Source organism: Larus michahellis, chromosome 2, assembly GCF_964199755.1.
Source record: "Larus michahellis chromosome 2, bLarMic1.1, whole genome shotgun sequence".
NCBI lineage: Eukaryota > Metazoa > Chordata > Aves > Charadriiformes > Laridae > Larus > Larus michahellis.
In genome coordinates, this window is record NC_133897.1 from 110,119,956 (window position 1) to 110,137,187 (window position 17,232).

A 17,232-nucleotide genomic window follows, 5' to 3' on the forward strand; every position below is an offset into this window, starting at 1 on the left:
GGATATTTTACAAGAGCTGCTTCTGAGAGTGAATTACAGTCTGTGGAACAGAAAGAAGGAGATTGCTTCACAAGGGAACTATTGGATTTATAAAGAATGGCAACATGTGCTGGCCAGAGGCTGGAGGCAGTGTCTCAATGCCAAATGAGTAGGAAGACATTGGAAGCAAATATGCTTTGAAAGGTCCTGAAAGTCAAGGCAAATTGAGTATGTCTGATATAGCAGAGACAAGAAAATCAGAAATACATATAACTCTCAATTCCATTACATAGCTTTATAGGTTTTTTAAAATAATTTGCCTACCTTCTGTATTTTCAAATTAAAGTCTTTTTATACATGTAACAGTGTGAAACATGTCAAAATCTAGAAATGCTTTTCCCCCACCAATTTTTCCAAGATGTGGTGCTTGAATCCATGTATCATAGGTTATTAACATAAATTAGTAAAGAGGAGACACTGAAACGGACCAAAATATTAATTATGCTCTTTAATCTGTTCATTGTGATGGCTAACTGCTGTGTGCATTGCTAAAAGCTGGCCAACAGTAGACCAGCGTAGCCATATTTTGTACCCTCACTATGTTAACGTGTATACACGGTGTCTGTCAGATGAGTTTGATAATGAGTGTTTGTTTGGCATTCACTCTGCATGAAATACTGCCCCACCAGCCTGAAATACTCTGTTGAACAAGGTGGGCATTGTCAGACCAAGCAGCCAAAGCACCAGCTAATGGGTAGCCAGAAGCATTTGCTATGGCCCAGACTGAACACCTGTCTCCTCATTTAAATAGTGATTGAAATAATTTTCTTTATGATTCCTCAGAAAGGTCTCTGGCTATTCAGCTTTCATTGTTTGAGTGTCTGTTCTTTGCTATGTACTGAAATAAAACAAATGTTCATTTTCAAGTTTAGTTTCTGTGCAAATTACTGCTTAGCGTTAAATACACACGTTGGACAGAGAGACTCTCCAAGGCCTTTATGCCTTCTAAGCCTCACTCATGCTTTATTTGAGACCAAAGTTGAGCTTTATTGGCCTTATCTTCTTGCAGCTTTAGGAAAATAAGCAGTTTTCCACAGAAAACTTAAATGAGAGAGCGCCCAAGTCACACTCCTTCCATTTCAGTCTCATCTTGGACTGTTACAGCTTTACAGTTGAAAAACATAAAATGTTAAGAAACTGTAAACTGCACTTTAACACCTATAATTCTATATGCCTTACTATTAAAACTCCTTTACCTTTTACTCAGTAAATATACATATGCAGATTACATTTTAACAGAATAATGTTCAGCATCATGTAAAATTGCTGTAAGGAAAGAAATAGTTGTGTATATGACCTGTCTGTTATTTTAAGCAATTAAGGCATTTCCCTTTGCATAAGGATGGCTATTTATAACATTATTATTTAAATTGTGATCTTAAAATACATAGATTAATATTTTATCCTGGGCAAGTAAAAGGCTCATGTATTTTTCAGGACTACAGTAAATGCAGCCAAATATTTTTTCCAGTGTACTGTGCAAACTGACTGGCATGTGGTAAATTCATAAACCAGACTGCTCCTGCAAAGGAAATGTTATTCTTCAAGGCTAACGCCTTGAAAAAGAATGGCTAATGCTATCGCCAAGTAAGGTTTTAAAACTTGAAATGTGTGTGGTAAGGATTTTCAAAATTTTCCCTTTTGCATTGTAGAAGATGGCCATTCTTAACTGAGCATTGCACTTTATTTAAAATTCAGTTTCATTTATTGTACTAAAAATCACTGAATGGCAATAATAGCATATAGTTTTTGCAAACTTTTTTTGCATTTTCTGAATGAATACTTTGTGCCAATAAAACTAGCTGAAGAAACCTACAGCTTTCAAGATGCATTTGCTCTTTGTCTATTTCATTGAAGACAAGAATGTTAGAAGTGGTAAAATCAGTTAAGACAATTTCTATTGTGCAGGAAGGAGAAAGATGCACATTTTTTCTGCTTTTTCATGGTACCCTACTACCTTCGGCATTTTTGCAGGCATTTTGCTGAGTTGGGAAAGAGGGAAAGAAGAGGTTAAAAGAATTGGGGAAGAGGGAAAGAAGAAGTTAAAAAAATATCTGCACTATTCTATTTCAGCTATCAATCCTCAGGGGCACCAAGGCTAGATGTTCACCCTTCAGGCAGTTCTGTGACTGCATCTCAAAATGAGCTCTGTCTAAGCAGAAACATACAATTATTCCAATCAAATTATTCCTAGGCTACACAATACAATTACCCAGCTTAATTTGGAAGACGAATTAATTGAAGGATGATTTGCCTTTTTTGCATAGAAAGTCCCTGTGTAGGATATTCGTAAAGAAAAGTTGAACACTTGACTTTCATGCCAGAGTCTCTAAGAGAATCTCTATTTTAATCAGAAACAGACTTTGTTTCAGGTCTTTACTTTTAGGGAGGGGAGGGGGTTTTAACACTGCAAATCAGCTCTTATATTAGCACAAAATCCATATGTAAAAGTGGAAAGACAAAAGTGATGCTTTGTCACAGTTGTTTGGTGGTTTTTTTTCTTCTCTTCCACAGATGAAAACTGATTGAAAGAAGGGTTCAGCATGAATTTCTCCACATTGCTATCTCTCGTGCTGATGCTGGTTCAACTTTGGCCTTGCTCTCTGAGCACACAGAACCACAGCGCTCAAAGCACAGATCAGTCTTTCACAGCAGTCCGAAGAGTGAAACGCAGCTGGGTATGGGAGCCACTTTTTGCAACTGAGGAGCAGACTTCAATGGTGCCTGTGTATGTTGGACAGGTATGATAAGTAATGACTAAAGGACCATACAAGGTTTGATTTAATGTGCTGATTAGAAGCTTACTACCTTGACTGGGAAGACCAAGCATCACCAGTGAGCTGGAAATATCATGAAATGTAGAAAGAGGAGCTCGGGGAGCTGCAATAAGGCAGCACAACATCTGTCCTTTCCTGTGACCTGACTTAGGGTCAGAGAACTCCAAGAGCTGGAGGTCATGGCAGCACCAAGGACCTTCCTTCACCGAAGCTGGCTGTCAAGGAAACTCCACATTCTTTCTGTTACTAAAACTAGTTCCATACACAGCAAAATAAGGTATCAAGCTGAAAAGTTTCTTCCTGTCTTCTGAATGAAAGTTAGGGACTCATTTATCAACATCTGGCAATTTGCTTGTGCTATTTTTGGCACTGCATCAAAGCAGCCATACTGAGTGCAGTGTAGTTTACAAACAGTATTTAGCATGATTTTCTATTACACTAAGTAGCAGCTGATTTACCCCTCATTAATTTTTAATGAAGCAGATTAATACTAAATCCTTTTACCACTGAGAAACTACAGGAATCTGCATGGTTCATTAGATTAACGCAGGTTTAGCACAACGAGCAATTATTTTTTGCCGTCCTTTAAAAATGTGCTTTAAGATAATTGTCTTAATGAGACTTTATCTGCCCATTTCTTCTCTCTCTGCTTATTATTAGTATTATGGTTTATTATTATTATTATTTATTATTATTATTTATTTTTGTATGCTAGAAGTAATTGTAATCTTGAGATCTAGTTTTCTTTTCTTTAAGGCACTTTCTAGATGAATGAACCAAAATAAGTTCAACTGCTAATTAAGTGGCACTAAAATTTAATTGGGCCCAAAGGGTGAAGTGCTCAAAATTCATTAATTACTTTTTCACAGCCCCTTCGAAGTAACTACTATAGAAGTGTGATGTCTCACTTCTGAAAGAACAAATGTAGACATACTCATTTTTTAGTTATTATTACTTTTCCCATAGCTGGAAAACAGTTTCCTGTAAAAGAAATTTCATAAATGTCATGTATTTTCATAAAGCTTCAGAAAAATTTCATAATCTTGCCTTTCTATTTCTCACTCGTAAATTATGGGGAATTTTTATTGAAGGTTATGGTTAATTTATTGCAGTTTAAACATTGTCAATCAGACATATCTACTTGTGTCTTTTTATTGAGTAGAATATGCTCTGATTTCAGTAAATGAAGTGACAGTCTATGATCAACACACAAATTTTTAGTAAACAAGGCCCTGAAGAAAGCTGCATCAATGAAAATACAGAGGTAGAAAGTCTTTGTTTTTAAGTCACTATTCTATATCAACTTCTTTTCTCAGTCAGATTCAGAGCTCAATCTTCAAATTTTATTTAACATAGACTCATGAATCCTTTTCCATTATCATGTGTAAGAAAAAGAGATGTGTCTATCAGCACTGCAATGGCTGATATATGAAGGCAAGTACATAAATTCTTTGTCCCAGTTCTCATTTAGAACAGGTTATTCTTTTGTGTCTAGCTTAATAAAACAGGTAAGCTGAGAACCTTTGGTATGCTTTCTCAGTAAATGCCCTCTATAAGAGACCTCTCATTTAACACGGTCAAGTTCATGAAAATATTTTAGGGATAAATGATTCTGAGTGAAGTGTTTTGACACCAGTTATGTCTAAACAGCCAGTTCAAGGCATGCTTCTGGTATCTAAGGATTTGATGCACTCTGTGATCACATCTGAACCTCATCTGAGGTTAAAGATCTAGATATTCATCACCTTTCACAAGGCCTTGGGTTCATGACAAGGAAACTATAATTTATGGATCAAAAAGAATCTGTGGTGCCCCTTAGCCAGATGCCAAATTTGGATGGTGTTAAGGTGAGATCGACCAGACCACTCATAAAGGGGTGAACTTGCCCCATGTTTTGCACACAACCACTCATGTTGAAAACATTTGACTTTCAGTTGTTCGTATTTTAAATGGCTCTGAACTCCCTAGCCTTGAAAATTCTCTCTCTTCTACTGGCAAGGGGAGTTAACTCTGTATATTTTAGGGTTTAAGTATTCTGATAGAACTCAGAACAGGAACTCAAAACTGTTTCTCATGTCAGAGCAGTGTCCCAGTCACACTCTGAATAAACTATCCATTTGATGCATGCAGACAAATATGCATTATGAAAATCTTACAAAGGCATGGGCATTGTTCCAAAGAAAAGCTAAAATGATTTTTGCAACTTCAGAAGTTATTACAAAATATGTTGAGTATAGGGCAGTGTGCCATTTACACCACATAGTTAGTTCTTTCCCACTCTGTGGACTCATATCCTACACCGAGATGTAGGATCAATATGCATGAAGCAAAACAGTGAGATTATTGAAGTCAATGGGGAGACAAATTATTTGCATTTAAAGCCTGCTGCTTTATAGGAGAAGCAGGTTAAATAAAACTATTATTTTTTTATACTGGATTTTTCAATGATTATCCAAGCTCTTTGAGAATTTGACATCTTTTGTTATGAACCCAAAATAAACAAAGAAAAAAATTAGAGACTTAATGATACAATAGAAATTGCTGTTCCCATAAAATCCACCTGTGGGTGCTTGACATGTTAAGGACTTAATTTATTGCTATTAAAAAAAGTACTGTTACATATTGTTAACATTAACATAAATATTCCATTGGCATGAATAAATGCAGTTGGACTGCAATGGTCTCCAGACCTCGGATTCATGAGAGGAATCATCACCATAAAGTTCATCTTAGCAAGACAACAAAGCATGCAGATCATCCTGGAAGGAAATGGAAAATGTCTTTCAATTTATTTTAGAACAAATAATATAGGCTTATAACACAGAATGGCTTTCAATCTCTTTAATATTTCAACGGAAGTAGAACACCACTGTCTCTGGTACTGACTTTTAGTATTGCTGAGTAAAAAAAAAAAAAAAACCAAAAAAACTTGCAAAGTACACTTTTCATTCATAATAATAAATTTAGATTATGTTTAATGACCTTTACATTGTTTTCAGCAGAAGTTTATGGGTGCTGATAAAGCAATGATCTAAAGTAGGTACTTATATTCATTCTCTGTACTTCAAAGTGGCTGAAGCAACTTTTTTCTGAGGTTTACCATGCATGTATATGTCTGTTATATCAATATTTTAAAATTGAGCTATGACTACCTGAAAATATGACAGTACCCTCTTTTAAATATTAGTATCCAAGAAGGCTCACTAGTGACAGGGTTCACTGTAAAATGAAAACAAAGCCTAAAATGAATATTCCAAAACTTTATTCCTCCCAAAATGTGGCTTATTTTCTGTTTTATACTTGCAGCTGAAATCAGATTTAGACAAACAGGATGGCAACCTAAAATACATTTTGACTGGGGAGGGAGCTGGAAGCACTTTTATCATTGATGAAAATAATGGCAAAATTTACGTGACACAAAAGCTGGATCGAGAAAAGAAATCCTTCTACACTCTAAGAGCACAAGCAATAAGCAGGAGCACTCAGCTTCCTGTTGAACCTGAATCAGAATTTATTATCAAGGTTCGAGATATCAATGATCATGAACCACAATTCTTGGATGGACCTTATGTGGCCACTGTTCCAGAGATGTCACCTGAAGGTACGACATGCTGTGAACCAAACTCGTTATTTCCTGATTATTTTGTAGATATCTATGTTGATATAAAATCTTAATAGCATATTTTATAGACTGCCTTTCAGTGAGAAGGAAGCAAACTATTTTACAAGTCTGGAAATTTGCAAAGCTATGTGCTTAAACTGAAGGTTGTGCGTACCTCTACTTAACATCCTTGCCTTTAAATATTTGGGTACCTACACGTACATTTTACAGAATCTGAATACATGCTTGGATGGACTGTAGAGCTGTCTTTCCCATCAGTGATTCAGACTTGAAATTGGTAGTTGTTTAAAAATGTAACATTACCATTTGAAATAGGCAGAGTACTATAGCCAGTTGACACTGCAAACAAGATTTAGGGCTGACAGATTTTACTACTTTTTCGATCACTACAGCACCCTAGTCTCTAGAAAATTTCCCCATGTATGATTGCTGTTACAACCTGTCAGCTCTTCAGGCTTCTACCAACCTGAAAGAAAAGTAGCATGCACGTAAACGTCAAAGTCCTCTGACCTCAGTTAACTCTTTTAAGAACATAAATATAAGCTTGGTTAAACTGAAAAGTACTCAAAGGCATCCTTCAGTCTACTCTGATTCTGTTTAATAATTAAATAATATGTCTTTATTATTCTCTATGTGGTATAATTCATGTTGTACTGTAACTGGAAAAGAATCACATTCACATCACAGGCACTTATGATTTTCCCCATAAGGATAGTTTCCTTCCTATTAGTAGTGAGTCCAGAACAGGAATGGTAAGAAGCTGATCTGGGGCTGATGTAGTGAATATCCTCACATCATGTATGATGCCTACACTGAGAAACCTCTTTCCTATCAGTCAGCTTCTCTTTTTTTGGATTAGATGTTGTGCAGTGAAGGATTGACGTCCGATTTCCTAAGCACATGAATGGTAATTTTCCTGTCAAGAGGAAGAACTTAACCCCTGTACCTCTTCTTTCCCATGTCTACACGGTCAAACAGATATGCAATAGGATCTGTCATGTATCTGGAAACTTAATACAACAAATATGAAACAAAGTTAACATCTGGCAAATATAGGTGTATGTGTACATACACATATGCATACGTAGTATGTCTACGTATAAATTTAAATCCTTAAGAAAACCCAAAGTATGAATGCAGATGACATAAACAAGCATGTTATGAATACTGCTATATCCAAACAAATATCTTCAAAATAAAGAGAATATTACATTCTCTAAGTTTTACAGAAAGGATCCCAGTAATCTTTTAAATTCCTAACTGTATCTTTCTTGTTTTTTCTATTGCAAATAATATTGAAACGAAATTCAAATATTGTGCTACTTAAAACTGTATGAATTAATGAGGTCATTAACTTAATAGTATCAGTGATCATAAAAGGTAATAAAAACTGTGTTTCATTCAGCATTACCCATTCGATTTTTAGAGCAGATTCAGTGAATCTTTCACAGGGAGCTGTAAACTTTATCATCTTCTGCAAGCCTGCATAGCAGTTGCAGGAAAAGGATATTCATGCCTGGGGTCTAATCAAAAGTGGGGTTAGTATCCTAATTTCTGCCAGGAAGCAATAGTGCACCATCATTACGAGCAATAGCTACAAACGACTTATGTTTAATCAACTAATTTCCCAGTCACCCTGCTTATACCACCTTCTACTACAGAAATCACTTTTGGGTGTATGATTGTTCCTTCACTGCCACTTTCTTCCATACAGACAGGCTTATTTGTCTCAAGACTTCTGCATCTGAGCTCTTGGTCAAACAACTTTTTCTAACACAACTTGTTGCTTGTTCAGAGGGTATCTCTAGCCTTTGCATCTTGCTAATTCACTCAGGTTTGGAGATAAGAAGACAGGTGTCTTGTCAACAATGTCTGCATTTGGGTTTTTTTTTGTGTGTGCTCACAGTAATAATGGTAAGGGGCATAGTTCATTGTCTAGAATTATCTGTGGTTACACAAATTTAGGACTTTGACAATGCCATTTTCTCCCTCCCCCCCCCCCACCCCACCCCGCATGGTAAAGCATTGTTTATAAGGCACTTGCTATCTTAAAAAAGTGGCTTTAAAATAGCTGATAATTTAATCTGTCTTGATTTATACTCATAGAGACCTGTAACCATTCACAGAAGTATATCAAGAATTAACTTATGAATTCTTTCTGTTTTATCTCACTGATAAGCTCCTGTCTTAATGGAGATGATATGGGGAAAGAAAAAAAAAAAGAAAAAAGTTAGGGTGGTACTTACCGACAAAACCAACAGTAGTAATCTTTTCCTGTATACCTCTGTTTCTCACCTGAAACCATCAACAAACAATTGACAGATTAAAAGTTTCAATCTATATTGGCTTGAGTTGGCTATAAACTGACACCGTAAAAATGAAAAGCTCAGCAGTCTTTATCCAATCTCCTGTGCCATCTATTATATATTTAAATTCCTAAAATACCATATCACTCCACCATAAGATTAATTAAACTGTAAAAAACTTAATTTATTTTGTGATATTCCTGTAAGATTATTTAAAAAAAGTATCTGGTAAAGAGTAGAAATACATTAATCTGAATATTGAAATATTTTCTACAGTGCTTCTTAGAATCATAGAATCATAGAATCATAGAGTTGTTGAGGTTGGAAGGGACCTTTAAGATCATCGAGTCCAACCTTTAGCCTACCCTGACAAGAGCCACTTCTAAACCATGTCCCTAAGTGCCCCATCTACCTTTTTTTTAAACACCTCCAGGGATGGTGAATCCACCACCTCCCTGGGCAGCCTATTCCAATGTTTAATAACCCTTTCAGTGAAAAAATGTCTCCTAATATCTAATCTAAACCTCCCCTGACGTAACTTGAGCCCGTTTCCCCTCGTCCTATCACTTGTCACCAGGGAGAAGAGGTCTGTGTTTGACTTCTCTAGCACTAATACTGTAGCTATTTCAGAGATAATTCTTTCACCTACTTCTTCCATGTAGACACTACTACACTACTGGCATACTAATGTGTATGCCTGGTTTATAAATGGTAAATGGAGTGATGTATAATAGTATATACATTAATTAGTAGTCAGCCCGAACATGTGAAACAGGTGAGCCTTGGTGATTGAAGTCCACCATGAGGACTTCTCTAGGCTCACTTACCCTGCTTGTCAAAGGGTAGGGACTGCAATTCTGAGGTGAAACCTGTTTCAGTGTGCATCCTAAAGCGTTAATCCTTACAAGGAAATTTCTAACCTCTCAGTAGATAGAAACAGTAGCCAACTAAAATTTGCAGCATTGATACTGTAATGGTTCATTATAGCAGTGTTTTTCTCCCAGTAAAATAGAACATCCCCTTGGATAATAAGGGATGTAGACCAGAATTAGTTTAAATGATACAGTGCAATAGAGAGACTTGGCCTTTGCTCTGTTTCAGAGCTCTCTAGCAGCAGTTCAGCTCACTGATGCTAGACCTGGGATCTCCTAGTAATTTCCTCACAGAAAACATGCTCAGGAAGCGTAGTCTATACTTGAGAAAGCGGTTCACTGTTATTGCACATTTTGTCTGGAACTAAGAAAACGAGGAGAGGATAATTCACATCTGACCACTTGCCTCAGAGAACCACAGAAAAACAAAATAGGGACATGTAATTTTGCCTAAAGTTAGGTACAAATATCAGTATATGTATATACTAATGTGCCAAGAAATTAGAACAAATTTTACTTCTTTCTTAGTTCTCTTTTATCTTAAGTTCTAAATTTTATTATGCAAGTGTCACAGTAAATGAAAAGCATGTCAGCAAATGGACTCTCTTCTGAGAACACAGGACTCTGGTTTTCCCTCAGGCATTTGGTACGATTTTACATTAAGCATCTTCCATATAGCTGTTAAACTTGTACAAATGCAGTGTATCTGATGGAATGGTTAAGGGTCAGATGTAATAATATATCAGTGTTTAGCGTTTTTATAGATTTCAAGCTCTAGTTAGAAAAATGAATAACTATTTGCCATGTGAGGGCCCTATAGTTTACCTAGTAGGCTGCAACATATAAATGGCACTACTATTTTTTGCCCAAGAAGGGTAAAACCAAGGCTGCAGCAATACAAAGAAAAATCTTATACAGCAATTAGCAAAATACAGTTTGCCTTAAATAAAGTAATAAAAAGCAAAAAATGTGTAAGCATGTTTATTATCCAGCTTAAGACATTACTATGTAGATAAAACACATATTCGGGGCTAAATTTTATATCAACATCACACAGACTCCCATATTCAAAAATGCATGTTTGAAAGCCCACAGACATATTCAGTTAATTTTTCTCTGCCATGATACCCATTTTCACATAAGTGTTGTGAAACTCTATCATAGTTTGTTTGTCAATGATATCATGTCATGGATGCAATGTCATGAAGTGGGATTTGTTTTGGGGTTTTTTTTGCTTGTTTGGGGGGGTTGTTCTGTCTTCATCGATTTTTAAAAAAGATACTATTTGTATCTGATCAATTATTCTTCTCCCAACCACGGAGTTAAAACAAAATGGCTTTTTCGAGTTTTTTTGAGTACATAATATTAACATTGTAATTTCTGTCACTCAAATATAAATGTCGAGGTAAACATGATTCCATTCGGTAAATGGCTTGCTTTTTTTTTGCCTCGGGTAAAATGTATAAAGAAATACAGGCTTCATGACAGTGAAAAATTAAAAACTGAAAAAACATTCTAAACCCAGGATAACATTTTTCTTCCGCTTACTACATAGTCTATATTTAATGTAGAGGTTCATATAGCGATTATGAAATCTTTGTCCTAAAGAAAATGTGAGAAAGCATAGTCCTCTTTTACATGGTATCCTGCCACCCCAATTTAGAAATAGTCTTCCTCCTGAGAGTGCAGGAAATCTGTTATTTCTTCCCTCCAGGTCAGCTCCCTCTTTACCACATGCCCCTTGCCTGCTCACCTTTCCATTATATCCACTGGCTGCATCTCCCTGAGCCCAGCTGGGCAAATTCCATGCTTCTACCTTCTGCTATACTCTGGAAGAGTCAACAGGCAAGCAGAAAAGTAGGCTGGGGCTAAGAGAAGCAGCAAATGCTGGTTTAAATTCAATATTTCTTTCTAATGGTTAGAAACTGCACATAAAATAAATACCTTTAAATGAATGAGATGCACAAATGCTGTAGTGATAACTTTGCAGTCCTATATATGTCGTATTTTATCCCTGATTTATTAAATACAGTGCTGTAAACAAGTCCATCTCTAAACGTAGTTGTGGACACTTGGGTTTATTTAGTAGAAAATGGCATTTATAATAGACTGTACCTATTGCATTATTCATAGTTTTTGATCCCTTCCTAACTAGCACTCTCTATTTTTTTGTTTGTTTGTTTCAAAGCAACTGGATTCTAGTTGTGCTGAATTGTCTTAGAGGATGAATTTCCTGGATTAGTTAGAATAGTTTCCACAGACCGGAGCTGATATGACATTAACAGTTGTGTAGCTGAATATTTCCCTTCAGTCTTATTAAAAATATTGTTCTTCCTGAAGCATATATGTTGACTGATTAAGTATTAATCTGTCATTTTATCTTTAACATTTCTCCGGAGCAATAAGGAGCAGTATATATATGTATACATCTATGCACACACCTAATATACACCTAAATGTCAGAAGTTTGGTATTGCAGGTATGTTTTGGAGGGCATACAACTCCAAAAGTTGGAGGCAATTAATAACACTTTAGTGTGCTTCCACTCTGAGAGAAGTTAACATGCATTATGGAATCACTGGAAGTGCTGATGAACAAATAAAAAGAAAATGCAAAAAAAAATAAATTTAAATTATCAAAATATTTTATTCAGCATATCCTTATATGAGAAAGCCTTCTTCATTTCTTTTTGAAAATAAAACTATTGAACTGCTAAAATTAATGTATTTGTTTAATTGGGGATAAATATCAACTTTGAGTTTGTCATAAAAAAGGTGTTCCTGGTCTAACTCTTTGCACTCCATCATTTCTTCTTCTTTTCTCCTCCAGCATAACTATACAGCTATATTGGTAAGCAGGTGCAACCATGTGAACATATTCCAGAAAGTTTTAGAAAGTAGCTTGATTTCCCGCTGTTCCTTATGAGAAGTGATATTTGTATTCTTAAGCAGAATCTAGGTGAGGAATAAAGACAAAAATAATTATTACCTTGCAAAATGATGCTACTGTGAATATTTTCTTTTAAAGGAAAATCAGCACTCATGGTGCCACGAGATTGCTGTCAATCTTGTATCTAGGATATAACTAACTTTCAGCCAGACTGATTCTGATGTGGTTTTGCACCGGGGAATCTGCTGTCACTCTTGTACTGGGACAGGCTCATTAAAGACTCAAGGATAAAATATGTCATCAGAGCCTTGTTATACTTCTTGTCTGCTTTGCTTGCTAACAATTAATTTCTGTATCACCAGTGGGCCTGCTGGTGATAAAGCGGCTGTGTTTTCTTATTCCCATGGGAAACTTCCATAAAATACTTTGAACAACATAAAAGGGGAGGAGAAACAATCTGCTGTACTCCATTCACATACCAGAAATTAGGGAAAAAGGCATGTGATATGTAGTATTTTAAGCAACATAAATATAGTGCTGAAAAGTCATATGCTATTTTTTTTTATTTTAATTGAAAATATGAATGCAACAAGAATAGTTGCCCAGGAAATATTTTCACTTTTTAATGATAAATTTTAGAAGGTGCCATTTTCTCTGTAAATTTTCCAGGCTCTTTGCTAATATAACTGCTATGTTAAAAGTTTTTTTTAAAAAGTTCATGTTTTGTAATTATGAGATAATTTATACAAGAAGAAAATAAACATAATCTATTTTATTTTTTCCTTGAGGTACTTCGGTTACACAGGTAACAGCTACAGATGGTGATGATCCTTCTTATGGGAATAGTGCCCGTCTGCTTTACAGTCTCATTCAGGGACAGCCTTATTTCTCTGTGGAGCCAAAGACAGGTACTACAAATGATCTTGTAACTTGAAAACATTCATAAACTAACATAAAATGGATGCAAGCAAAAATGTCATTCTTCATTTCAACACAAAAATTAACTGACACCACCCTACACTTGTACATCTTTGTATAGTCTGTAGATCTAAAAGAAATAAACTTTTTCTTTCCCATAGGAAGCTGAAATTCTTTATCTCTAGAGAATCAACAATTTATTTAGCAAATTATCTTGCTAAAGAAAAGAGTTGAATTCTGACTACCCCATAGTCAGACCTAGGAACAGCTCTATGAGTCATTATGTGACGTTCCTATCTCTATGGTGGAGAAACCACCAATATGTGTCATCCCTCCAAAATCCTGATTTCTGAGGAAGAAAGATGGTTATATATGGTAGAGGACATATATGGTGTGTTCTGCTCCCCAGAACTCTAAGTACGAAGAATGGATCTGTCTTACAGCATAGATGTTGCCATGAGTACTAATTCACAGTATTAGGACAGTTGTGCTGTGCACGGTCTAGAATGTAAACTTATAACTGTGTCCAATGATGCATTTTATACTCATATGGTTAGACATTGGGAAAAAATGTGACTATCATATGTCATTATATTATGATTTTCATTTTTAGGGGTCATCAGAATGGCTTCCCAAATGGACAGAGAAACAAAAGATCAGTATTTGGTCATCATCCAAGCCAAAGATATGGTTGGGCAGGCAGGGGCATTTTCAGCAACAGCTACTGTCACCATCAACCTCTCCGACATCAATGACAATCCACCTAAATTTCAACAGCGTAAGTATAGGCTACTTACAGTAGTTGAAGTCTTGAGGAAATTTAGATCCACTGTAGCTCTGTTATGTTCACTGGTAGGTCTTTTCAGAACAGGTCTGCGCTTTGACTCCAGTGTACAGATTTAAATAAAAGTAAAATAATAACAAATCCCACACAAAAGCTCAAAAACCAAGAGGAAAAGAAAACCTATCATTACAAAAGGCCTCAGGCCTACTGGTTTTATTGCTAGGCTTTGGAGACAAACGACTTACTAAACTGCTTTCCATATAGTTTGCTCCACCTAAGCCTAAAATCTGGGCAATGGAATATTTAGTTCCATTTTCACTCACCTTATTTCTTTTTTTCCTCTCTTCATTGTTTGCTGACAGATACTGTAAAGGTTCTGGCAAATGGTGTGACTTTCTCTGTCCAGGGAGTTTGTAACAGATGTGGGATCTGCCAGCTGCGCTGTCAGCAAGAACTAGTGAAATGCAGTTGGGAAGTGCTGCCTTCCACTGGTTTTTGTCACCCTGTTGGTTCTCCTTAGCTCTTTATTTACTGTTAAAGTGGGGCTGAAAGAGGAAGACTCATGAGTGGAAAGGTTGTCATCCCCTGCCCCTGAGATCTATCTATTGCTGGATTAAATCCATTGCTCTAATAAAAGCTGGGGGCTTTCCCCAACTTTCTGAGACCCTCAGGCCATCATAGCTACAGCAGCTATCGACCATGGCAGATCACTAAACTGTGCCAGCATTTGTTTCTTTAGGACTCTACCATATGAACGTCTCTGAAGAGGCTCCTGTGGGCACTACTATAGGCAAAGTCTTCGCAGAAGACAGTGACATAGGGGAGAATGCAGCCATGAACTATTCCATTGAAGAAGATAGCTCAGGTGTTTTTGACATCATTACTAACAATGAGACTCAAGAAGGAATTATCTTATTAAAAAAGGTGAGATCTCAGAAACCTCCTAAAAAATCTCTAAATACTGGAAAGAACCTCCTTAAGCAAGCTGGATGTTTAAAAAGGCCTATTGCTTTGGATTCTACTATTTTATTATTCTATTCTTTTTTTTTCTTCAGGCTTTGTGATTTGATTGGGATATTAGGGGGATAAAAAGAAAGATGCTTTTCTTTCTGTTTACTTACTTTTTTTGACTCATTCCTACCACTGCTGAATACAAGAGTGGCAGTCAACATATCTTAATGTTATGTCTAGCTGTGCATCCCATTGTGAGAAAATGTTCTATCTCTTTTGTGCATCACTGTAAAATCTTTATCAATAAATTGTACACAATATTTCCTCACCTCCAACACCTCCTGTTAAACTTAACTGAAGCCAGAATGTATTACAGTAGTAGATAGATAGTGGAGTTTTATTATGACATAGCTTTGAAAAGACACTAAATATACTCACAAAGATGACAGTTTATTAATTAAGATATTTAAAGATATTTAAGAGGCTTTGATACTGTATGATTTATTTTGGAATCATGTAGGAAGATTTCTGGGTCATCTGTTCATCATCTGAAATGATGATAGAGTTTGATAATACAGTGAAATCCAGGAGCCTGAAGAACTGAATGCTATAAATTTGGAGGGTTTTTCGCTTGTGGGTTTGTTTGGATTTACTACAACTCAGTGTTTCTTTTTTTAATTACAGAAGATCATGACTATCTAAAATAGTAATGTAACTGTGTTTTTATTAAACACTCTTTGTTGCCTTCTGGAATTTATTTCCTTTAGAGACTAAATGTTGACATACTCAACTAACCCCCACAGATTTACTGATTCACACTGTTTATGTAAGAGTAAAGAATAGTGTTCACTAAGGTTATACCTATGTTGGAAATACAAGTACTAACAGAAGAAGCTGTTTTTCTTAGGGCTGACATCCTATGGGGAGACTTTTACGGTGTTGTTGTTTAACTGTAACATTAAAGCCAGACTATATGTGAAAGCAAAGTTTAATTTTAAAGTGGTTTTAACCTAAAAAAGAAATCTTAGAAGTAACTACTTTTGAAACATTCCCAAAAGAAGAGTAGCACTATTTTGTCTTTAATCCCACACTACTTATTGAATTGTATTTATTCAAATGTGAAGAAATATTCCACAGCTCACTTTCTTTCTTTCTTAATAGAGAGTGGATTATGAGAGCAAGAGGAGATACAGTATTCGAGCAAAAGTTGTAAACAGGTACATCGATTACCGTTTTCTGAAAGAAGGACCATTTGAAGACAAAACTGTTGTCAAAATCAGTGTGGAAGATGCTGATGAACCTCCAGTTTTCACCTTGGAGAACTATGTGATGGAGATTGCTGAAGGGGCTATGAGTGGCTCACTGGTAGGCGTTGTAACTGCTAGAGATCCAGACGATGATGACTCTCCAGTCAGGTACCTAACTTAAAAATTTAACAGGCCTTAAATATAAATGCAGTTGGGATTTCCAAAGACTGTTTCTGTTGCTTATCTTACAGTTAATCATGCTTTCACTGGGATAGCCTAGGTTTTTCTAGGTGTCACGGTTTAACCCTGCTAGGCTGCTAAGGACCACACAGACACTCCCTCACTCCCCCGCCCATTGGGATGTCAGAGAGAATCAGAAAGGTAAAAGTGTGAAAACTCATGGGTTGGGATAAAGAGAGTTTTCTAACTAAAAAAAAAAAAAAATAAAGAAAGAAAAAAAAAAGAAGAAACAAAGAAAACAGCAAAGGTAAAAACACCACAATAAAACCCCAAGAAACACAAGTGATGCAAAAAACCCTTAAAACGTTTGCTCACCACCAGCTGGCCAATACTCAGCCAGTCCCTGAGCAATGGCAGCCCCTCCCAGTTTTATTGTGGCGCATGACATCCTATGTTATGGGAAAACTCTTCGGTCAGTTGAGGTCAGCTTTCCCATCTGTGTCCCCTCCTAATTTCTTGTGCACCCACTGGCAGGGCAGTGTGAGAAGAGAAAGCACTGCTCAGCAATAACTAAAACATTTCTGTGCTATCAACACTGTTTTCATCACAAATACAAACTACAGCTTCATCTAAGATACTGTGAAGAA

The 17,232-nt window shown here is 36.1% G+C and overlaps 1 protein-coding gene across 5 annotated transcripts in view; it reads left to right on the forward strand.

The window, feature by feature from the left end:
- The window catches only part of CDH19 (cadherin 19), a 117,407-nt gene that overhangs the window by 74,074 nt on the left and 26,101 nt on the right, over positions 1–17,232 (forward strand). For all 5 annotated transcript variants that reach the window (XM_074576558.1, XM_074576559.1, XM_074576557.1 and 2 more), the window contains 6 exons: positions 2,554–2,780; positions 6,123–6,417; positions 13,294–13,413; positions 14,037–14,201; positions 14,947–15,131; positions 16,320–16,573. In XM_074576558.1, coding sequence (XP_074432659.1) covers positions 2,583–2,780; positions 6,123–6,417; positions 13,294–13,413; positions 14,037–14,201; positions 14,947–15,131; positions 16,320–16,573 — 1,217 coding nt within the window. In that variant the 5' untranslated portion in view covers positions 2,554–2,582. The remainder of the gene's footprint in view (positions 1–2,553; positions 2,781–6,122; positions 6,418–13,293; positions 13,414–14,036; positions 14,202–14,946; positions 15,132–16,319; positions 16,574–17,232) is intronic.